At 37.7% G+C, this 25,412-nt stretch overlaps 1 protein-coding gene and 1 pseudogene across 1 annotated transcript in view; both read right to left on the bottom strand.

Annotated features, from left to right (window-relative positions):
- The window catches only part of ANK2 (ankyrin 2), a 310,369-nt gene that overhangs the window by 170,311 nt on the left and 114,646 nt on the right, over positions 1-25,412 (bottom strand). Inside the window, 2 exon segments of the mRNA XM_006174671.3 lie at positions 1,184-1,282; positions 22,773-22,874. Coding sequence (XP_006174733.2) covers positions 1,184-1,282; positions 22,773-22,874 — 201 coding nt within the window.
- Positions 9,347-10,930, bottom strand: LOC116658012 (annotated as a pseudogene).

The raw sequence follows: 25,412 nt of genomic DNA, 5'->3' as shown, positions 1-25,412 counted from the left end.
AGACATAAATATGAGCAACTCAGAGAAAGCAAATAATTCGATACACATTCAAATTGACATTCTTTAAATATATGTATAACATTTATTTGATGTGGACAAGGGAAATGTTAATAAAAATGTTTATTCTCTATGTTTAAGGTAAAGAATATACTGCATACAGTGAACTTATATTTTAACTTTGAAACTGCCAAAGAGTTTTTTATTTTGTTTTTGTTTTTAAATTTTGACTAGAACTGCTGTATTACTGTGAGCAGGGTCATTCTACATTTTGGCAATTATGCATGAGATATTGGAAATCTGGGTTAACTGGCCATACTCCTAATTTATTCCAGCACTCTTTTTGTCTATCCCTGGCTAGGTTAATGCCTCAGCTAAAGGTCTGAATGACTGTCACTTCTCTCTGCATTTCCCACAACCAAATTATCACACCCTAGCCCTGGTCAGCAGGCTTGATTCTGATTGGCTACTGTTTTTTTTTCCAAATTAAAATATCACCTTCTGAAGACAAAGATTTGTCACCACTGATGCTATTTCTTAAAATATCAGTTATTTCTGAAATGATTCCCCAAAGGCAAAGTTCAAATATATTTTAGCAAAAGCAGTATCAGGAAGGAAGCAATAGTTCTAGTATACCAAGCATCTTGTACATTTCTTTAAAAATGAATCCAATTTTTTACAAACACACATGATAGTGGCAAAATGTAATTTTACCCTAATAATTCAATCCATGATCCAAAATCTCTTTTCCATTATAGTATAAAGGATCTGTATATTATTTTACCAAGTTAACTGAGTACATTAAAAGACATAACAACTTAAAGCATGAAAATTACTTGCTCCTTTCCACTGAGTTTACTATATCAATTTATTAAAAAAAAAGAATTAACTTTGGGAAATTAGGTGCTATTGTCTGCAAAGGAGTATATCAATCTAGTCTCTGTGAATCAAAGGGAAAAAGATAAAATATTAGAAACTAGAGATACAGAATTCTTCAGTCTCTATTAAGTCCCTAAAGGAAACAATTCAAACTTTGCAAAGTTTAATGGACAGGGTTTCTATTTCATTTCTGCATTGTTAAGAATCTTGGTGTTCTAGCAAACCTCCAAAATCTATAACCAGGAAAAGAAGCAGTAAATCACTTCCTCTCTTCCAAGGAAATAAATTCTACCAGCATGAACATTACCTTAGTGGCAGAGTCCACAGCAGACCCTCTTCCCAGCAGCTCCTGAACCAGCCCCACATGGCCCTCCTTGGCAGCCAGATGGAGAGCGTTGAGTCCATTCTAGAACAGAGGCAAACAAGGCTCAGAAGTGGGTAACGACGAGGTAGACAGTTGCTGACCTTATGCAAGAATATAACCCAGAGGACAGACTCTCATCCCTTCATTTTCTCTTTCTTTTTGCATTAGCTCGAAGCTACTAATTTCAGAGAGACTAATTTCCAGTGGTTTTAATTCAGAGAGGCAAAGAGGTAAGAAATGTGGATTCATAAGAAATGTGGATTTGGCAACTTCATTTCAACAAATTTCCTTTTAGACTAAGAAATATCTAAATACTTTTCCAGTGAGGAAGGAAAAAAAAAAAAAAGATCAACCCTGTATCATTTGTTGTGCCAGCCAGAAATAAAATTCTGTCCAGTTTTAGAACATAGAAAGCTTTAAATAAATCTCCTAATAAGGTATTTTAAGTATTTTAAGTAAGGTATAAAAGTATTAAAACAAATGGTAGGGAAATACCCTTTTCACAAAAAGTGAATAGACCCGTAGGACAATTTCTAAGGTAACACAACTTTGTAATGACAACATTGTACTTAAAAGACATTAAGTACTATGTCACTAATTTGTCTTGAGTTTTTTTTCCAAAAATTCAAGTTATTTTATAATCCCTGATAGTACTGTAATATCTGGTTTCCCACCTATCTAAATTTCTGAAAAATAAATTAGTCACCATTGCATTGAAAAAAAAATTTGAAAATTTCACTAAAATGATATCTACATGTATTACACTGACATAAAGTCTGAAACTAGATCTTGTCATACGTGTAAAAAAATACAAATACAAACTGCTATATGGAAGATTTCCTGTTTGTGATCATTGTACATCTTACACTTAATGATTTTCTTATGAAAAGCATTCAGGCTCATATATTTGACTCAAAAATAAAGTAATCTTTTATCTCTATGCAAAATATTTATTCAATCTTCAAATTAAAATTATAGAAATTCATCTTAGCTTATTGTTTTAGACAATAAAAGACATAAGCCTGTATATATTTTTCAGATGGAATAAAGTGATATTTTCCCTCCTCCCAACGACTAATAAGGATGATAGTAACATCCTTTCATTTTAAAACCCATGTTAGTTTTAGAACATTTCAAAAAATTGTTTTTGTGACCATGTCTCAACAAAAAGCCTCTCCGTTTGTATTTGGAAAGTTTCAAATAGTGTCAATAAACTGTCTAGTACAAAAAAAAAAAGAAAGAAAGAAAAAGAAAAGAAAAGAAAAGGAAAAAAATGTACACTGTATTTTTAAAGGCCTTTTGCCTTTTGGATTGTGTTTAGTAGGAAGCAGGCCGCTGGTGTATCTTGGGAGAGGTCAAACGGTGCTGAGTAAGGGGAAAACGAGGTGGCTTTTCATTCCTGTGTGCATGCAACAAGCAGCAAAACAGCAAGTTACTCCAGGTAGCTGGGACTCAGCTGTGCTTTCTGCCAGCAGGAGATCCATTTAATGAATTTGGAAGATTTGGGACACTGGACCCTACGGGAGGATTTGAGCTTCCCTGCTGAGAACTCCCACTGACCAGGCTCCCATTACCTTTGAGGATTCCGGTACATTTCCAATTGTCCATGTAATTAGCTTTCCATAGTCTCATACAGCCATCATCGCCTGAGGATGCCAGCACTACACCTATTATATTCCAACTCACTCGCCAGACCTGAGAATTGTGATTATCAAACCGAGCCTACTACGTGGATTTCAAATTTTGTCAGCCCACCAGAGGATGTAAGTTCTTTCCTGCCCACAGGCTTTAATGTAAAACTCCTCACATCTTTGGTTGCTATGGCTAGAATGTGGAAAGACCTTCCCAAGTTTGGAGCAAATGCAATCTCATGTACAGGCTCTGTGACTGTCATAAGGGTTTCAGCTTTTGCATATTTCCTGGTGTTTTCACTAAATTTGAAAATTTGAACCTTGGCCATTGCGTTTGGACTGCTGTCGTCACTTACTACCGCGATCATGGCGGGTGAGCACCACAGCTTGAAGGGTTCCAAGAAATACAGCTGCAGCTCAGCTTGCTTGAGATCTTGTGCTGCAGAGACCACTGGCTAAGGTTCATGACATCTGGTGCCTCATACACCCTCACGATACCATCTGCTGAGCAGGTCGCTAACATGAAGCCCATGTGCTTAGGAGCGAATTTCACATTGGTAATGGACATTCTACTGTCCACTAGAGTTGTCCTCTTCACCCAGTGGCTCCGTCCTCATAGTTTGTCATTCGACTCTCATAGTGTTTCTTCCCATACGGCAGCTGTTCGGTCAAAAGAACAGGAGGCCAAAACCTGTCCAAATTCAGGATGGGGCCATGTCACACGCCACACAGATCCACTACGTGTCTTCCAGCTAGCCGCGCAATGCCAGTCCCCACTTTCACCGCAGACCTTGACTGCTCTGGTCGCTGGAGCAGGTGGCCATTCGCCGCCCGTGGAAAACGAAAGACACACCGTAGATGAAGTCCTTGCAGTCCGCCGCGAAGCTGCGTGCCACAAACTGGCTGCGCCTGGCTCATTCTGCCTCCGAGAGGGCGGCGCGGGGCGCGTGGACCGCAGCCACCGGGAGTGGCACCGGGGCGCGAACGGTGGTGCTTCCCGCTTGCTGCCCCGCCAAAAATAAAGTAATATTTGTTTTTCTTTATAAAACTTGGTCCTGGTTTCTCACCAACATAGTTGTATTATTAATACACGCATGTTGTGGTTTCTATATATTTACTGGCACAACGTGATAAGTATTAAAGCATTTTTGAAATTTATTATTAGGTACATTCCTAGAGAATTTAACAAATGAATCAACAATATAATGAAACTTGAAGAAGATGGAGCTTTATGACACCTGCATTCTATCAGCATGCAAATGATGTTAATGGTGTTGACTATACACAAATGATTCAACAAAGAAAAATTAATCTTCACTCCCTTTACTAGACCAAGGAAAGTGTTACATTTTAAAGTCGTCTTCTGAGCCAATTACTCCACACCCAGTCTCTTTGGTAACAGGAAGTATTTAATTTAAGTAGATGTAATCTACTTCACAAACAGTAAACTCATTCTAACAGTCAAGTATGACCATAGGGTAGGAATTTTTAAGAGGCTAACTAAGCTTTCCTGGTATCTTTTTTATTTTACACATTCTTCAGCATGACCTCTATCAGTTTTCCTAATTTGTTTACAGGAAGAAATCTTTTACTCTGTCTCATGAGCCATTACTTAAAATGCTTTTGGAGCGTGGATCTATTACTTCAGTCAGTAAGAATCAAATGTTCCAATCATTGGGAATTGTCTAAATGGCATAGCAAATTAACACTTAAAGAATTTTGCATTTTGAAGTGTTTATTGCAAGAAGTTGCCTTTCCTTTTCCTCAATTCCTATCTCTGACTCCATCTGAGATTTCAGAACCTGAGAGTCCGAAGGGACCCTGTAGTCCAGTGATTTCTTCACCTAGCTCTCAGCCCCAGGCTTGACACATAGTATCTACTCTATAAATACTGTTGGATGAGTGAATGAATATAAAGAGAGCATAACAGAATATCTTGATAAAGATTATGTTTGTAAATAATCAACACAATGTAATATATTTGAGAGAAAAAGATTGAGTAGTCCCTGGAATTTATAAGCTATTTTTTTAGTATTTTTGTCAAAATGGGAATAAAGATACATGGTTTGGAGCTATTTTTTCCAGGTGCCTAGGGAACAACTGGATTTATTCTGCCCAGGAATTGTTATCTTCTTTCTAAAATATGATGCCATATAATTATTAGTAAATTCTGACTTAAGGGACAAACAGTTATCTTGCTCAAATAACAAAATCTCTCCATGTGTGACTTTCTGTATGGATCCATTTTTTATGAAGTTCCTCTCCAAGACTGGAGGAATAGGGAATCATTTTATTTGTTCTTCTGCAATTCTCTATCTTTCAGTTAAAAAAAAATTCCTTTCTGGTGACTTTTATACTCCATTAGAATTTTCCCATTGGATCACTTTTACTTTTTAGAAATTATTTGATCTTATGTCAATGTATATTTAACTTTAAAAAAAAAGTGTAATCTGTAAATTGAAACTGCCAGCTGAGGAAACATGGAGGATTTCCCACCTTAAGCTTTCTGGAGCCCTTTAACCACCCCAAACAGATCAGATCTTCCTGGACTAAGCCCATGGCTTCTGAGCTGTAATCAGCTGAAAGATGAGGAGGAAAAGGAACAGAAGAAGAAAGCATTTCTTCAATATTTGTTGGTGACTTCTCTCCTAGTTTCTTAATTTCCCAGTATTTCCCAGTATCACAACTTCCTTTCCTGTCATGGAAATATTTTACTATGTAAATCCACAAATAATATATATCAGGGCTTTTTTGCAGCTCCACACTCCACCCTTCCCCTGCTAACCCAGGCCAGATGAACTGGAAAAATGTCTCCCCTATTGCCAATTACTCTAAGGTACAGTAAACTGAATCTGGTTTTCACTTATCTCTAAAATGCTATAACATGGGCAGCATGTGGGATAAATCTACAGGGAATCTTGTTTACATTTTTAATAAAGGGTCAAGCATTATTAACTAATCATCAATCCATTATTTAAAACAAGTCCTCTGCACTGGCTTGAAAATGATCTCAAGAGTGCATTCTGAATGTAACTTTCTACAAATTTAAAATAGAAAGGTTTGAGAATTAAGATTTTTAAAAGGTGTACATTTTTCTTTGATTCCACGAGTGACCAATTTTCTGAAGTTGGAGTTTTACAATACTCTTCTCAGCCTCCCCTCTGAGAGATAGCCCTCCTCTCCCGCTACAGCATTAGCTCAGTTGCAAGCTTTAACTTGCTGTGACCAGACTACTAGAATACTAAACTTCCTATTTTTATTTCTCAATAAATATGGATACAATGTTTTTAAAATTAAAGTTAACAAGACACCATCTCAAATAGAATATAGTTGACATAATCTAAAAGCTTATGAAATTGAAATAAATATTTAAATTAAACAGTTTCAGGAGAGGTTATCCTAAGGAGCCCTCTGATGTCAAACTGTTTATCTTAGTTTACCCCACAGAGCTTTCTTTTCATGATTTCAAAATGTAGCTGACCTCAGTTTAATACAAACCCACAAAACAAAAAACAAAAAACATTCAAATCCACAAAACAGGATAGAGTATTTTTTTCAATAACTGGCCAGCTTTCTTCTCAATTAATTACAAGGCTGAGGCTCTAAATTAAAAGAATTTTATGAGAATAAAGTACCTATTGGTGGGACACAACGATCCCACTACAAACCACTACAATATAGTTGCATTTTATTTAAAAAATCACCAAGAATATAATTAAAAATTTCTATATGAGGGATTAGTTCAGAAACTAAACCATGCATAATATGTAAGTCAAATTCAGGACATACATGTGTCTTCAATTTCTGTAACACTGCCTACTAAAATTAGAGTGGTTATAAAGACACAGATGATGGTTGAAATTCTAATTATAAATGTTCTAAATTTTTAATCTGCCCTCTTTTAAAATGCAATCCAATTGGGACTGCTGTCATATCATGGAATTCATGTCTTTCAACCGTAGGAAATAAAAGATAAGTAACTGTCTTTACACTAATGTTTTGATTTTATAATTTCTAGCCAAAAATATATTTAATTAGCAACTGAGTATGTTGGGTAATTGTTATCAGAAAAAAACAACTCGGCATCAACTGGACTTAACACCAAAATGTTTTATCTTGTGAATGTGAGCTAACATATAAATTAATCATATTTTAAATGGCAAGTGATAAATAAACCCATTCAATAGGACTCAGCTAACTCCCTGAGAATATACTTTGCAGTTAACCCATTTTGGTGAGTCCTTCACGTTATGTTTCTAAAATTCAAATTTCCCCCAGGAGCTACACTAATCCTCTTCCCGCTTACCAAAGTCAATTAGCAATAATGGCCCACATTCCAAAGGATGTTTTGTTGTTAGATATTTTTTCACTTTGTGCAGGTGGGAAGGAGGTAGATATGCAAAACAGGTCACACCTTTTATGTTTGGGTTCAAATACAGGACAGAGCCTGGTACTTTCCCAGTAGTGCCTCCTATACATACAGTGTTTGAGGCACACAGGTCTTTTTTTGTATCACAGCATAAGATACTGTCAGTTTCTGCATTTATTAGAACACTCATCATGAGTGTACTGAGTTCTGACCAAAGAGTGTTCTGAGATAACTTATATTGAACAGAAACATGAACTATCCATTCTGCAAGATTAGTATCAGGGTAGATGGTCAGTGACATCACCAAAAAGCAATGTACCTCGGGCATGTTATCTCTATCCACTACAGAAATGGCTTCTCTGCATCATGAAATATTACTACACATTTGGTTTTCATATAAAGCAGATATAAGAAATGTCCATTTGAGCAATATTAATGTCCTTATGTCTATTTTATATGGGATCTCTTGATGAATTATAGTTGAGTTCAATAACAGGAAAAAGTTTAGAATAGGAAAAGCCTCTATGCTTGTTTTCACTAATCTTTAATTTAGGAAAATTACATAATTCAATGTGTTTGGCTTTTTTCACTAGTTTACAGGAAACATAGCATAAATTCAGTATCCATCAGAATTAAGTAACACAAGTCCTTATTCCTCTCTTCTTTTTACTTCATTTTGCTTTTGTCTTATTTAGTTTCATTTTTAAATACTTCTTTTTTGGTGGAGGGAGGCAATTAGGTTTATTAATTTATTATTATTTTTTTAATGTAGGTACTGGGGATTGAACCCAGGATCTTGTACATGCTAAGCACACACTCTACCACTGAGCTATATCCTTCCCTCTCATTTTTTTTAAATTTAAGTAGAGTTGATTTACAGTGTTGAGTTAGTTTCTGGTGTACAGCATAGTGACTCAGTTATACATACATATATGTATTCTTTTTCATATTCTTTTTCATTATACATTATTATAAGCTACTGAATATAGTTCCCTGTGCTATACAGTAGGACCTTGCTGTTTATCCGGTTTTGTGGAGTTTTTTTTGTAGCTTTGCTGTATAAGATCTTCTGCCAGAGTTCAGCAGGTATTCTGTGAGAATTTTTCCACATGTCAATATATTTTTGATGTATTTGTGGGAGGAGGTGAGCTCTGCCTCCTTCTATTCTGCCATCTTGAAGCCCCTTCTTGTATCATTTTTAATAATATCAGAATTACAGAACACAAGTGAGTATGTGTATGTATATGTTGTGCTACCAATACTTTATTGTAAAACATTTTCAGTCCTTTGGTATCTTGAAACAGCACTATGCCAAGTGCTATGCTCACTTAGTTTCATGTACTCCCTGTCTTGCAGGATTTATAGACAACAACTATACTTTTATTAACGTGGTTGATGGTAATTAGACTGCTCAGTGACTCAAAATACTGACAGACATTTTGGGAAAAACTTAGAAAATTTTAAATGATTTAAAAATCAAAAACAAAATGTTAAGAGAAAAATCCAAGAATTAATTAAACCTGAAAAACAGTATGCAAAGCAGAGAATTAATATACTCAGTGTGCTTGAGAATAAAAGTCATTGGTATTATAATTCTACTGAAGCAAATCTGGAGGAAAACAGATAAATAGGCAGTAAAAAGAATTTAGATGAAGCAATGAAAGTGAACCCTTGTCACTGAGTTAAAGAAGATTTGGAAATCTTTCCTTTTACAGTTGTTAAAAGGTTGAATGTTTCTTATTTCTATGCAACTGACTGAATGTGTCTGGGGAGAGGGTTTCGTTTTTCTTTCTTCCCTTCTTTTTTATCTTTTATCTTGCTTCTTCTTCTTCTTCTTCTTCTTCTTTTTTTTGTGAAGGCAGTGTGGTCACCTGGAGGCATAATAATGTGGTGTTGGGAATGATAAGAAATGCAAACTTGTCCTTGCTCAGCTACTAACCAGAAGTGTGGATCTGGGCAAATCACCTAACCTCTCTGTCCTCTAATGGTCTTATCTGTGAAGAATAACGATGATGAAAAATGATGACGATGACAATAAACAAACATTTATGAGCACCAGTTATGTGCTAAAGTCACTGCTTTAGCCTTTTTTGAGAGGATGGGGGGCAATGAATGTAAATTTACTAGAACTGTTTTGGGGAGGATGGGTGAAGGGACAGTTGTGAGTTTTCCACACAGAACTGCAGAGAGAAGCCAGTGCCCAGCCAAGAGGGAGTGGGTGTCTGGCCACAGATCCTATCTCTGGCCCAGTGTCTTCTCCTTCTGCTTCTTACACGCAATGTCCAGATTCCAGTCCTTGCACGGATGCTGATGCAGCTGGGTGGGGCGCAAGCCTACATACTTCATATTTATTTCACACAGGGTGTGAACACTGTCACTGGGGTCCTTAAAGCTAAGGAAGTCATACCCCTTAGTCTTGACCATGCACTTGTCAGGGATCACGTTAGCCTCATGCAAGGGTGGGAAGGGGCTAAAGGTGAGTTCCAAGATGTCAGTTCCTCTTCGTTGCCAGATCCCCACAGGAGATCTGAAGTCATCTGCATCCCACTCCAGCAGGCTGATGTCCTCCCGGCTGCTCCCAGTTGCCACTGGAATGTTATGTTTCAATTTATCCAGCTTTACTTCCTTCTATCCTCACCCCAGGGCTCTGGGATCTAGAGAGCTGTGAGGCCAGGGCAGGGGGTCTGGGACCACAAACACTGGGACCAGGAGTTCAGGAATGCACAGTAGGCCTGGCAGACTGCTTCTAGCAGGAGGGACAGGGACTCAGGCAAAGCCATGGTCAGGGCCAGTGGTAGCCAGGATCCAAAGTCTGCAGGACTAGCTAGGGTGGCTTCTGCCCCTGCAGCCACCAATGTACCAGGCTCCTCCAGCCCAGCTGCTGCCACCACCACTGCCTCTTCCTTCTCTTGCAGAATCAGTCCCAGCTCTCAACACCCAGCTCTTGGGTTGTTGCTGGGTCTTCTAGAGGAGGCCTCAGGGCAGCCATGGAGCCCAGAGAAGGGTCCCAGCACCCCGAGCCATCAGTGGCAGCATTAGAGGTGGCCCAGGGGTTGGTCCAAGCAGAAAAGGGGCCCATGAGGGCCTGGAGAGGGGGCCACAGGGCCATGGGGTGAGGACCACCTGCTGCAGAGGAAAGAGCAGAATGTGCTCTCTGTAGCACGTGGAAGACTAAGGCTGGATGTGAAGTAGGACCCCTCTGGGGGGCCACAGCTGCTCTGGCAGGAATGTGGCTTCTCAAGCCTCTAGACTGTCTAGGTGACTCCAATCACCAAATGCACCTGAGTCCACAAAAGGAGGGTCACCTATCTTGGGAGGAACCCCTGTGGCTGCAGCAGCTGTGTGGGTCTAGAGAGTCTGTTTGACCTGCTGGTGTTGGCTATAATCATTGGGCAGATCACAGGAACTGCTGGGATCACAGCAGCGACTCTACTGTGGGGACTGTGGGCACCATGGGTGCCGCAGGCATACCAGTTGGAATTCTGGTTATGAGAGCCCCAAAACTTCCTGCTCAAACAGGGCCATCTCTGCCTCCATCTCTTTCAAGCACTCCTTGCTGCCCTTGCCCGAGTGCCGGGGCCAGGGCCCAGGACCACAGGTCCTCTCGAACCCGGGAATCCCAGAGCTGTCCTGCCAGCTGCTGCCATTGCTGTGGCAGCAACCTGAATAGTAACCAACCAAAGCAGGCTACTATTGATAAGTCTTTGATATTCGCTTTATGTAAATTAATGTTAATAAAATAATATGAACTTGAGTCTTTTGAAATAACCAACAAATATTTATTGAGCTGGCTTATTGGAAACAAAGTATTGATTGGGCCTGTACATCTGTGAGTCCCAGGCAAGATGTCACCCTGACCTACAATTTTTAGAATAATGCTATTTCTATATAGTATCATTAAAATGACTAAATATACCACATAGTTTAAAAAAATAAGGTCTTAATACAACTTTAAAACAGCCATGTGCACATTATCCACCTTGAGGGGCAGAGTTATCTTTTTTGTTTAGCACTCTTATTAAATTTTTATAAAATAATATTATAACATTTTGTTTACCATCAAATTTTACAATAAGGTTTGTTCTCCATTTCTCGTGCTGATTTTATGAGATATTTTGTCCATTGATTGCTCTTCTATGATCATATAAAACCAGTGGATTAAACCTCAGGTAGAACAGATAGTCAATAAAAACCTGACAGAACCATTTGAGCACTAGTTACATTTCTGGCACATATGGAAAAGGTGTGGATTAGTCCCGCTGGAAAAGTTGAGGAACAGATTATAAAAGATACAGCTAAACACCCATGAAGGTTAAATGATTGCACCAAAATGCATTAAACTGTTTTGCATCTTAGGACAAATCTATAACTAATATACACGTGCCAGTTAATCAGTAAGCTCAGCTCTAGGTGTGAGGTTCTAACAAATTCACATACATTCCTAACTCTCTCCTTCTGTTTTCTATCACAGAGATTTGGTGAAAGATGAGGAATTGAATGGAGTATTTTTGAGTCTAACATATAATGTTTACCTGGGTTGGGAATATCATTAATTTGTGCAGACATGATTATTTTAAAAAGAATTTTGAATTCTAATGAAAGCTAAAAAGCAAACAGGAACCTGGTCCACTCATAGTCATTCTATCAACAATTCAAAAAGCTGCTATTTTACTACTGAGTTTTAACTCTCTTAATTTAAATGTCACTTTCACATGGTCTCCTTTCTTTGATTAAGTTAATTTTATGAGAAATGATAGATACAATTATTTCTTTAGCATTTGACTTAACATGTGCTAAAGCAAAACATCCGATTTAGCATGAAGCTCAAAGACAGCAAACTATTTGAGCTACTTACCATAAATAGTCATGGTTTAAAGAGATTTAAACATTAAATTTAAAAGTCAGCAGCAAATTATTTAAATAATAACTGAAACTTATTAGAGTTTATTCTCATGTCAGGCTTGGTTCTAAGTTTTTAATTGCATTAACTCATTTAACTCTGAATCGAACATTATGAGTTAGGAGCTACTCAGTGATTCTAGCTCACAAACTGCACTCTTAACCCCTACAGTTAAAAAAATAAAAAAGCTATGGACCCTGTATTATAATCCTATTTCACTTTCTTTAGACTTCAGTTTCTCATTAACTCTATTTGATATTCTTCAGAATAAAAATATCCCCATCTCTCATAATAAGTCAGCAATTAAGGAAGAAAATTATTTGCCTTAGTCTTCTAGACATATAATCTCTAAATGTATCAAAATTAGAAAGGAATTCTATAATGATTTCTAGAATGTTATAGTATCATATCCATGCCAAGCTTAGCTGTTTTAATTTAAAGTAAAAATGGAGGAAAAGGGTTTGGTTGTTGATCCCTTAAGTTACTTACAGTAATAAAATTCTTTGGCTCTTAGCTGACAAGTAATGAGAGTATAATTTCCAGAAGATTTAAAGAAAACATCTACGAGACTGTCTTCTCTTTGTATATTTATCACTGGCTCATTTCACATTTACATCAACTCATCTTAAAAGAGGGCATTAAAATCATGGATTTTCTCCTTCCAACACAGAATTTATCAAGATCATCAAGCAGGGGAAGGAGTGTGTATCAGAATCAACCAGTAATCTTTTTTAAAAAAATGAAATGAGAAAATTCCCTAGTGGGGCAGCCTGAAGTGGATATGTGGGCCAAGAGTGAGACTGAAGTGAGAGAGAGATGGATGGGTGGGGTCTCAAAGGGGGGGAAGCAAGAAGGGAGAATGGAACCTAAAAAGGTTCTAGACCTTATCCCAGTATGTGCTGTGTCCTCTGACCCATAATGTGGCACAAGAGAGGAAACAGTTTTGGATGAAATATTATGTTCAGATAAAAACATGGTACAGAGTTTTAAATGAATATAGATTAGAGAAAGCTTAAATTCAATAAATAATAACTGAATATCAAAAAATAACTGAATATCAATTATTCACCTATTAAAACTTTTTTGAACGTTTATTGTATGCCAAACATTGTGCTAGGAACCAAGTACATTTCAAGGTACTCATACAAAAATCTTGTCATGTTATTAGAGAATTACAATGACTTCTAATCTCCCCTCCCCCCTACACACACTTTTAACAATTTTAATTAAAAATAATCCAAATTTGGCTTGCTGGAGTCTAAAAGAACATGGGAAGAGTGAGGAGGAAGCCATCAAACAACAAAAGTTAGCTTATAGGAGTCTTCCAAGTACCACACCAACACTCTGCTCACCATCATTATAAAATAATTCCTGGAAATTGCATTCAGTATCAATTTCAGGTTTGTCTGATACACAAGCTGGTTTAGTCACTTTATCCTCTGAACGGTCACAAAATTTGTTTCTTTCCACAACTGATTGTGCTTTGTGTTTCCTGTTTATCTTCCCAACAAGGCCTCCCATGAAGAAAAGTCAAATCTATTCACCTTTGTAACCTCTACCCCTAACACAGTGCCTAGCACAAGAGGAAGATACTTCAGGCAATATTCCTACAATGGACGAGTTAATGAATAGTACATACCACGCAGAGGCACACGGGAGTTTGCTTACTTCCTCCAGTCACTGTACATTTTGTCAGTAAATGTGGTCAGTGCATGGACAAGTCAGGCACAAATACACCCATCTCTGGCCTTTGGAAACACAGTCAGGAAAAGTGCGCTCTCTGAGGCTGAAGCTGGTTAACATTAGCATGTATAAGAGCAAATAAGTCCCTAAGAGAAACACTTAATCTAAAGTAGCCTTTCTCAGCCTAGAATCCTTGGATGTGTTTGTTCTTAAGGATCTCAGAACTCTCTGAGAATTTTTTCAATTTAATATTTTCATTTAATTGCCAATCTTAAAAAAATTAAGAGAAGTATATTCTGGATCATCTGGATAATCACATTTAATTAAATATAATATAGCAATTTCTTGTTCTTGCATTCTTGATTGCTGTGTTCTTGATTGATTCAGAGGGATCATTTCAAGGAACATACATTTTAATGCAGTATTTCTCAAACTGAAATGTATAGATGTGTTCTCAGGGGCCCCAAAAAAGTCTCCTTCTCACAGTAGAAGAAATACTGCCTCAAGAGATGGCTGTAAACATAACCTGATAAAACTTGGGTCTTTTCCATCTAGAAAGCAGAATAGATGTCTGAGAAGGCATGACTAGAACCTTCCTAAGTATTAGAAGCTTTATTACTTCCCACAGAATTATGAACTGTCTTAAAGAAATAATAATAATTTTGATTACATTGGAAGGAATAAACTCATTAGTATTTATCCAGAATTTTTCCATCCAGCTACTCTAGTTTGAGTGACATCACCAGTTATGGCCAGCCCCAATTTTTGTTAATTAACTTCTATCCAACTGCAGCTGTCAGAGCCATAAGTTGGTCTCCTGAATTAGTATGTGCAGCACACTGGGTGTTCTCACCCACTTAATGTCATATCATTTGAGCCCAAAGTCTGTAGCCCCTGATCATGTCCATCTTAATGGACAATCAATCACTTCTTAATACAGAACTGCTTAATTCTCTTCTATACGTCCACTTCCTTCATTTCTAAGAATCTGAAGAAGTTATCATCTGAAACAAGGCTTCCTTTTTTTTTTTTCCTTTCTCTTTATTCCAAAAGAGAGAAGGCCTTGAAAAGACTAGAGACCCTAGGATTTGGGGTTACTTGTTTACGATCATCAAGACACACACACACACACACACACACACACACACACACACACACACAAAGAGAAAGAGAAATTTGTGACAGTAGGGAGGAAAGGAGAAAGGACTGGAAACTTCTATAGAAGAAAAGAAAAAGACTGTTTAGAGGAAGTGATCAGCAAAGGAAGAGAACGTTAGACTAGGAGCAAGCAAAATCTCAGCTACTGCAAAGGGGCTGGATGGTTTTTAACGGCACAAAGGAAATAACCAAGCAGAAAAATGACTGTGCAAGAATGGCATCTACACCCCACCTCACACTTCAGCTGTGTTTGGCTGACTGCGTATCTGAAGAGCTGTGTTGAATACACGTTTGGATCAAGATTTTCCCTCTGTCGACCCTCCACAGCAGAAGCCAAGGTAGGACTCCACGTCTATGGCTCTTGTCTAGACTCCCCTGCCCCATTTCCTTCTCCAAATGACTCCCACAATTCACCATCACTATCTAGTTGGACTAAACTTCTCATTCCCTGTATCCCTGCTTGTGCCAGCCACCAAGTCACTCTTCATCCCTCCAAATGCAACCCCTGTATGCCTTGCTGTCCCCTTTTCTGACTCTGTCTCTGATCATTTTCCATTTTCTGAAGGTTGTCTAGAACACATGAATGTGGTTATCAGCAGCGTGTCTGTATCCTAAATCTTTTCTCTGAACATTTCTCTTAGCCTTTTTATTTTAAAAGAAACCTGAAGCCACTTCTTCCCTGAAGCCTACTCTAGGGATAGTATTTAGCTCCCCACACTGCCCCAGGTGACCACTGGCCCTGGTGGAGCTGTGCTGATGCTCCTCGATCCTCTTTGTTCTTTGAAACTATTTTTCCTCCTCCTTTTACATAAACCTCCAGATGCCATCAGCCTGTACCTTTTTGATCCCATCCTCATCTGTTGAAGAATGTAGCTACTAGTTCATTGCCACTTTCTCCAACATGGATGAAAGTGGTTTTTCCAAAACTCTAGACTTTCAGGTTCCTGACTTCTCTGCCAATGATTCTTCCTTCTCCCTGCCTCATCTACTCACTTCGATGGTCATTTCCTATTTCTTGAAATAGCCTATGAGTGCTCTAGTGCCGCCTTCGGCTCTCCCCTGACCTCCTGCTTCTTCCCCCTCCCTCATTCTACTCCGGCTACACTGGCCTCAGATCCACCAGGCATGTGCCCTCCTTGGGGCTTCTCCCAATCAGGGCTTCCTCTAAAAGGGACTCCCTCCAAACAGCACAGAGCTTCCTTGTCCAACTCCTCCGGGTCTTCTTCCGACCATCCTTCCTCCTGTGACACGCTGCTCCCTTTCCGCTCCCCCTCCTCCTCCCCAACAGTGTCTCTCACTGTCATTTACCATCATCTCTCTTCCCACGTATTTTCTTTTTTCCTTGGTGATCGGCTCCCTCCTCTCAGGTTGCAGACTGTGAGCTATATGAGAGCAGGGTTTTGTCTCTCTCTTCACTGCACCTAGGACAGTGCCTGCATGTAGGAAACTTACAGCACATGCTTGACTAAACAGAGGAGCAGAGGGTGAGCGTGTGTTCAGAGTGGCAGAAAGACTGCTTGATGGTAACATCTGAGGTTGAGTGGCTGCCTAAGAGCTGTTTTAAAATCTACATCTTTTAGTCATTGAAAGAGAGCATTCAGGATAATTCTTAGACTATAAATTGTTCTGTTCAATCTAAATCACTTCAGCAGAGTATTTAAGAAGACAGTCACAGAAATAATTTGCATGAAGTTACCCTTGGCATTTTTTAAATGAAATAAGAGTTACATATCGAACATCTTCGCAAATTTATGTTGTTACAAAGAGAGGCAAAATTTTTTAGACCTAGGGACAAGTAGTTGATGAAAAGTCTCTGCTGGAATTATTTTACATTGAAGGACTATCAACATTGAAACTGAAAATTCTGGGTGCTCAAAATATTTGGCAGACATCATTCAAATCCAGTCTGAATCAGCATTACTTAGTATAGAGCAAGAATTGGCATTAATGTATTGAAGAAAATCAGAGAATAATGCAAAATCCAAAAACAAAAGGACACACACAAACAGAACTAGACAGACATGCCACCTTTTGCTGCTTCTAAATGAGGGGTCAAAATAAACCCATTGATGTATAGTTAGATTATTTGCACATATATTTGTACCGCATTTAACTTGTTAGAAAACGATACATAGTTCCTTTCATATTCCATTCATTCAATACCCAGCTATTCATTTTTGTTGCCTTTATAAAGTCCCAGGCTAATAAAATTGTTTTGGCATTTTAAAAGAGAGGTCCAGACCAGATAGATCCAAATGATATTTGTAAAAAAGATTTTAGTTCCAGAAAAAGATTTTAATTTAAAGTAATTCAGATAAACAGTAACTGTTATCAAATTGCTACTAAATGTGATCTTTCCTATTTGGTGACACAGGCTATGACAATACCTTTTATATTCTGTCCTGCCTGTGAGAACCAGCATCACTTTTGCTAAAGCTTAAGTGGAGAATCAATATAAAAAGATGACCTCATTATAATTAAGGACTACCAGTTGCTAACATTTATTGAATGCTTGTTCTGCTGAGCATTTTGCAAACATCTCATTTAATTATCACAACAATGCTATGACTTCAGTGTTGTTATGATCACTGTTTTGCAATTAAGAAAACAGTTGAGTTCTGGAGAAGTTGATTGCCCAGGGTCACATAGCTGGTAAGTGAATAAAATGAGAATTTAGATTCCAGCACCCACATTTTTAATGTGATTTCCAGAAAGGCTTTGTGGTCTGAGTCATAACTATGGGAGCATATGATAAGGTCACTGTTGAGTGTACCTTCTTGTTGGTAAAGGTCTGGTATTTTAGGAACACTAACATTATTTTGAAAATGGTGCTTTGACCTTGCCCTTCTGTTTTTGAGAAAGGAAACATAGGAACTAACTGATATTTTTGCACCTTTTCAGTTCACTGGTTAAAAAGGTCAAGACCAAAAATCAGAGCACTTTAAGAACTATTAGCCTTTAGTATAATATCTGGGATTATGTCCAATAAAAGATAAATGATGTCCTTCATTCTGAAGTCACTGCAGTGTAACCAATAAATTTTGTACATAGTGCAAGTATCCGAACCTTCAGACAATTTTATTGACTTATAACTGGCTATAAGTTTTTATGAAATGGTGACAGAGACTATTTTTAATATCCGGATGTTAACCTTGCTTATAATATTATGATCTTAGGAACAATTGCTAAATAAAAAAGCATAAGTATACCCGAGTTTCAAGAATAGAGAGCAAATGATAAGATTTATTCTCTTTCCTGAATGTGTAAGAGATAAAAAGATAAATACATGACCAGTTTAACCTTCTAAGAAAAATAAAGTTAACAGATTTACAACTATTTGGAAAAGAAAAATTAAAACTCAAAGTTTTTAAAAAATAATATTGTCTTATGCAAAATTTATGAATTTCTCCCATATCCTTTAAATGATTAGAAGCCAAATGGTTTTTTTTTTAAACAAATTTCCAAATTCTCATGGTAGTTTTGAGACCAATTTTATAAAGAAAAAATTTTTCATCCAAGTTTCAGTTTAAGGAATCTCAGCACGCCAACACTGGCGATATTTTTGGAAAGTTGGTGCAGCCCAGATTGCTTTCCATTGAGAAATACAACAGGGTACAGAAAGTCCTGGTTTCTATGTTACATGTCAGAATGCTCCCCAGAAACTCAAGCTTAGAAGCAAAAGAGAGAATACTGTTTCTTCTCTTCTTTCATACACCATACTAGCTTTGAGTTTTATGTATTTAGAAACAGCAATACTTTGGCTGAAGAGTTGCCTCTTTTGCCCTCCTGGGTGTTTGGAAATTATTTTCTATTTTATTTAGTTCATTGAGTTTTAGTAGTAATCCTAGTGGTGGTGCTCTTTGACTTAAAAATTCCTTTAACTACATGTTACGTTAATCTGAGGATGACTGAAGTTCTTTTATATATTTGCGATGGCAGATTAACAATAAGGTTTCAGCTTCAAAATAAAGGATACCACCATTGTAAATTTTGAAAGGCAGATTCAAACATCACAGGAAGAAATCCTGTAGTAGAAAAGACCTGTACGTGAGAGACGGATCTGTGACCCTGGGGACATCACTTAACCACTTGTGGGCTCAGTGCCTGCATTTGTAAACTCAGGCAAATGCCCACCTCATAACATTTGTCTCTGTTGATTGATGAAACATCACACATAAAGCCCCCAGCACAAAGCCTGATAGATAGTGGCTCATTAGTTAACATTAGTCACTTCATTTGCCAAATCTCTAAGGCACATTCTTGAAGGGTAATAATAAAGAATCAACATGAGATAACAACATTTACTTTATACCTAGAAAATTCAGGTGAATGAAGAGAATCACTCTCATAGTCTGTGTAGAGGTCAATTTTAATTTTTCTGATTCTTGGTGAATTATACACACTAATTGCAATGACAATATGTATACCTTAGGAAGTCCTTTTTATTTCATCATTTAATTTGCACTGCAACCCAGTGGTGTAAGATTGAATGTATTATTATTTTCTTGTTTTAGAGTTTAGAAAAATGTCACTTTCTGAATTGAAATGACTTGACAAAAGTGGAGATGGAACTTAAACTTGAGCCTCTGGGCTCTCAGTTTTGTGTGGTTTCATATTTTGTTGCCTTCTCACAAAAATAAATGTTCTTTCTTTTTATAGTAACATATTAGTGGACAGTGGGCCACTACAAGAAAAATATGTTAGGTTACTAAGAACTTTGCAAGGTAACTCAAGAAGTTAGGTTGGTCTATAAAGCAGATAAGAATTGAATATTTACTGATGAGAGTTTACTTTCCTTTAAAAAAAAAACTAAGATCTTTCATACAATTAATATATTTCTTATGGTTGAGGGTTAAGTGGACTTGGCTTGACTGAGGTTAACTTCATTTTCCTTAGGTTCCTTTTTTGGCATAACTTATGATGATTTTATCTAAATGAACTAAGAGTTCTTATGGTTTCATTGTCTATTTTCCAGCATATTGCAAATTTAGAAAGTTAATGAATCAATATTAAAATTGAGGGAATGCAATATACTTGAAAAAAGTCTAAAATAACAAGTTAAAATTTAAAATATTTCATATTCAATCTCATAGGCATTTTTGGAAGAAGTTCATATATCCATATGAGAATTTGAATGTTCTTTCTCTTTTAAAGTAATTAATGTACATAAATCCCAAATTACTTGTTTAATAGAGCATTAAAAACATACCAAATAAAAAGATTCATAATGAAATATAAAATGGATAAGAAATAGAGATGCAAAATATGAAGATCTTATATATTGGGATAAAGGAATTTGACTTTATTCCATAGGTCACTGTCAAGCTCATACAAGGTCTGGTATTTTTATCTTACCTACAAGCTAAAAAGCTAAACGGCTACTGTAGCATGATGCTGGTAGAAGACATGAGTCTCCTGGATCAAAGACAACGGACTTTCTAGTTCACAACAAAAGCAGCAGCTGAGTGTCAAGATGTTGCTTGCACCAGTTCCCTATGCCCTCTTCCCAATCCCATGGAAGCGACACATAGGATCAGCGATGGATGCCTATGTCATGGGTTATGTTAAAGAACACTAACCTTGGGGGATTTGTAGCTTTTAAAATAAGAAAAAAATTTTTCTACTTTTTATCTGGAGAAAAAGTTACTTAATCTCTCAAGGTTGCTCATTGGTAGCACCACCCGAGAAGTGGTCACCAGATAAGGAGCATTCAGGGTCTTCCATTCTTGCCACACCCAAAAGAACATGTAGGGATGCTCAGGATGACAGCAGATTGATATTCCCAACAGCAAGCCACTCTCAGTATTGTTGCTGCCAAGAGATGTGCTCCTCTAAAGGAGAGAAATATTACCATCGTGACAATGCTTCCTATGCTGGCAACTCTCAAGAGAAGCCAAGGAAATCCTGCACCCTTTGCAAAAGCCTCCAGGTCATTTTGATACACCTACCTCAATGATCTAAGCATTGGTGACCAAAGATAGTTGAGGGTAGGGGGACTGCCATAACCAAATTTTTCTTTTAGAAAGATGACCCAGACATAGTGTGGAGGTTGACCAGAGTGGACAAGATGAAGACAGAATGTAATAAAGGCAGCTGTTATGGCCACTATGGTAAATGACCATGTCAAGATTTGAATTAATGCAAATTTGAATGCGGATGATGGACCAAGAAAGAAGGGCTGGACTGGAGTGAGGTAAAGGAGGAGGGGTACTGTTGGAACTGACATATAGGTGAGGAAATCAGCAGGTAGGAATTTTAGACAAGAGTGAGTTTGAGCATGAGAAAATTTCAGGTTCAGTTTTTGAAAAGTTGTATTTGAAAGACTTACTAATTTCAGGGGACTACAGAGTGAACATAGCTGGGCTCAATATGTATCAGGATAGAAAGAGGCATTCTGTAGATGATTTAGAATCCAACAATAAAATTTTTCGCTTCTTAACATAAAACTCTCTGGAATTATTCACTTCCCAGTCAGCTCTGTCACAAACACACACACACACACACACGAGTGCACAAGCAACATTTAGCACACTACAGTGAAAAAATGGAATCCACTAAATCCACTGGATACAACTCATGGCATTAACATCAGTTAAAAGTAGCACAAAAATCTCAACAGTCCTGAGACCAAATAATATCCAAAGTCTAAAGTCTTTATAAAATAGATGTGATTAATAAATAATCCAAACACTTCACTTAAGCCAACAATTTCAACCTCTTCTCATTCAAATCCATATTTTAAAACTAATTGGCTATTTACATTAGCCAAGACATGGAAACAACCTAAATGTCCAACGACAGATGACTGGATAAAGAAGTGGTAAATTTATACAATGGAATACTACTCAGCCATAAAAAATAATAAAATAATGCCATTTTCAGCAACATAGATGGACCTAGAGATCATCATTCTAAATGAAGTAAGCCAGAAAGAGAAAGAAAAACACCATATGATATCATTTATATGTGGAATCTTTAAAAAAGAGAGACACAAATGAACTTATTTACAAAACAGAAACATACAGACATAGAAAACAAACTTACAGTTACCAGGGTTTTGGTGAAAGGGGGTGGGAAGGGATAAATTGGAAGTTCAAGATTTGCAGATACTAACTACTATATATGAAATAGATAAATAGCAAGTTTATACTGTACACCACAGGGAACTATATTCAATATCTTGTAGTAACCTATAATGAAAAAGAATATGAAAGGAATATATGTATGTATATGTATGACTGAAACATTATGCTGTACATCAGAAACTGACACAACATTGTAAACTGACTCTATGTCAACTAAAAAACAAAAATTAAAAAATTAAAACAATAAATAAATAAAACTAATTGGGGGTAAAGGAGGAATCATTTTGATTTTATCCTCTTATTTCTATATCCCAAACTGTACCAGTTAGTTACCCCTGAGTAAAAGGCATATGGCAGACAAGAAAAGAAGCCAGAGTCTGGATAACCGGTTGATGATAAATGAGAAGTAAAACATCAATCTTGATCAACATTTCAGCTAAGGGCAGCCGAGATCATTTCACTGACAAAATTGATGTTCAATTATTGTTGATCTGTCTACTTTGCCAGCATTATTAGCTCTAGATACAAATGTCTTTGAGGCTTCAAAAGTTGGTAAGGGAGCAAAAATGGACTTTCACCATTCTGAGTTGATGCTATTTTAGTGAATTTCAGAAGGACAAAAAAAAATGTTGGACTCTTGGAATATATGCATTGATACTAAGTGTGTCTTCAGTGTGTGATGCAGAGCCGGCTGCCGTGTTCTTACCTGGTTGCAGGTATTGATGTCTATGCCCCCCTTCAGGTATTCCACTACTTTGTCTAGATTGCCGGCTCTGGCAGCGCGGAGAAAGCTTGCATTGCTGTCAGACTGTGAGGGGGAAAGAAAGACCTTTAGTGAATTATTGATAAAATAAAAACAAATCAAAGGTAGAAAGACAAGAATGTTTAAACTTCACACCAGAAAAGCTTTAGTTGCAAAAGATTTCAATCCTGAATTTGAAACACTGAATAATAACTCACAGTACAAGGTAGCAACTTCACAGTATTTCTAGAGAGTTGTTCAAGGACATTAAAGTCGGTGGGAAATATATGCTTATTAAACAGTGTAAAAGAACGATTATAATAAAAATAATTGTTATGCTGTATTCTAAATCTTTACCCACATTTGAAGATGAATTTACACGACCCCCAAATCCACTGTTTCCCATTCATTTTAGCTTCAGGAAGCTAGTGAATTTATACTGAGCCTAGTAAGACAAAAGGGAAATAAAAAACAAAACAGAACTATAAGAAATGAAAGGCACTGGGTTTCTTCTTTCTCTTCCTTTACTGTTTGGTTTTCGGATGTATCTGAAGGAGAACACTGAGCATGGGTAACTTGGCAGTCATCTGTCCTCATTATAAAGGAATAACAGAAAGCTTCGAGGAAGCTTTGAGGAAAGCGGATAGCACTAGTTGGCAGGTGTGGACTGGCCCGATGCAAATTTTGTGATCCTGGTGATTTTGGAAAAACAAGATTAAATTTAAACCAGCTGACATAATACCAGACTGAAATCTCTGGGTAAAGATGATCACTCTGGATGGAGACTGCTTTTTAAGTCCTCATCTTGCCTTTACTCCTCTCAAAATCTGATCCTGGGTGAATCAGCTGAATTTCACGCCCGCCAGAAAAGTCCTGGAGAGGCTCCTCCAGAGGTGTAGCCACCTTCACCCTGCCTCTTTGTCTCACTGACAAAGCCTGCCTTTCGAACTTTAACACAATAACGATGATGAACTTTTGCTAGGTTCCAAGACACTGGCATCACTTTATAGCTCTTTTTGTAGTGTAACATCTGACTAACGAGAAAACTAAGAGGAAGTGAGACGCCGCAGGTGGGACGGCTCTGAATCCAGTGTTCTCCTCGGTCGGCTCCCCTGCCTGCCTCCCTCCCTCGAAGAATGTGCTTGGAAAGGGCCCTTGGCACATGCTGTCAGACCCATTTATCATGACTGGTGATGATGTCCAGAGATAGCAGTGGAAGCGTTTTGTCCAGGAATCTCAAATACGGAATCATTCACATACTGTTAAAATGATTTACACAGGGGAAGACTGAAAACCCGAGGATGAAATCCCCTCACATTTAACCCAAATACCACAAAGGTTTATATATTTACAAATCAGATAGATAATTTACAAGGAGTTGTCAGGTACGACTGAACTCTACACATCTGGAATTGGTGTCTGAGTCTTCAGAAATGTATCACGGCATGACTAACACTGTACTGTTCCTCCTCCCTGCACTGTGCCTCACGCTTCATCCTTCCTGAAAGCTGTGCCCATGGCAGGGTGCCCCCAGTGTATCTGCAAAGCTGCAGCGACCGAATTGTGACTCAGTGCAAAATGCCTATTCTAGGAAAGGATTTTGCAGTTTGCAGCAAATTCTAAATTTCAGGAAGATTTTCTGCCCTCTGGTTTCTTGCCACAGCACTCAAAAGTGAAATGTAATACAATGTATTATGTTATGTCAATATCCCACAAGAAACATTATTTACTACAAAATGACAACAGTGAAATAATATTAGGTCACAGAAAGTATGACAATATTCTTTTCCGTATATAGTTAAAAAAATAAATCCATGGGCTATATATTATATGGTAAGGCCTAGAAAGTACCACTTGTACAGGAGGCTTAATGTTATAGGTAACATTTGAGTGTTTACTGTAGGGCAGGCACAGAGCTAAGAAGTCACATGCACTATATCATTAATACAGTAATACCAGGAGGAAGGAACTATTACACTGCTCATTTACTAAGTGAAGAAGGAAGTTTAGAAAATTTCCAAGGTCACAATTTTTCAGTGGAAGATCTGAGATTGAACTCATGTTTATCAGCCTCAAAGCTAGTCTTTGCTGTTCTGCCTCACCCCTGCCGAGTATCAAAGCAGATGTTCCTACAGAAACCTAACTCATGAGCTCTATGTTTATTTCGTTTGTGATAACCTCGGCATGCCCTTGGTCTACATACTCACTCTGTAAATCGTGGCACTTGCTAAATAGACTGCCTTAGCTGGAAAGAGAATTCTTGGCTGATATCAAATCTATCAGCCATCTATGCACCTAGAAAAATGAAGAGCTGACTTGAGACAAACTACTTAGAACTGTATTCATTTGGGAATAAGGAAGGAGGTAGTAAAGTACACACTGCGCTAAAAAGCCAGCTGACTATCTCCCTTGACATGCCGAACATGGTAAAACGAACAAACCGAAGTCAGGGTGCCCTGTCACTCCTGTGGAAAAAGAAGGCCATGAACAGAGACAGAAGGGAGCACCTGACCCTGAAGGGATGCCGAAACACCTTGGAGACATCCTTTGGAAGCTTAAGGGGGGCAGTTGTCAGTCTGAAGGGTGAAGCTTTTGCTGTTACAT

The sequence above is a fragment of the Camelus ferus genome, chromosome 2 (assembly GCF_009834535.1).
Source record: "Camelus ferus isolate YT-003-E chromosome 2, BCGSAC_Cfer_1.0, whole genome shotgun sequence".
Lineage (NCBI taxonomy): Eukaryota > Metazoa > Chordata > Mammalia > Artiodactyla > Camelidae > Camelus > Camelus ferus.
This window is presented reverse-complemented; position numbering and strand designations above follow the sequence as displayed.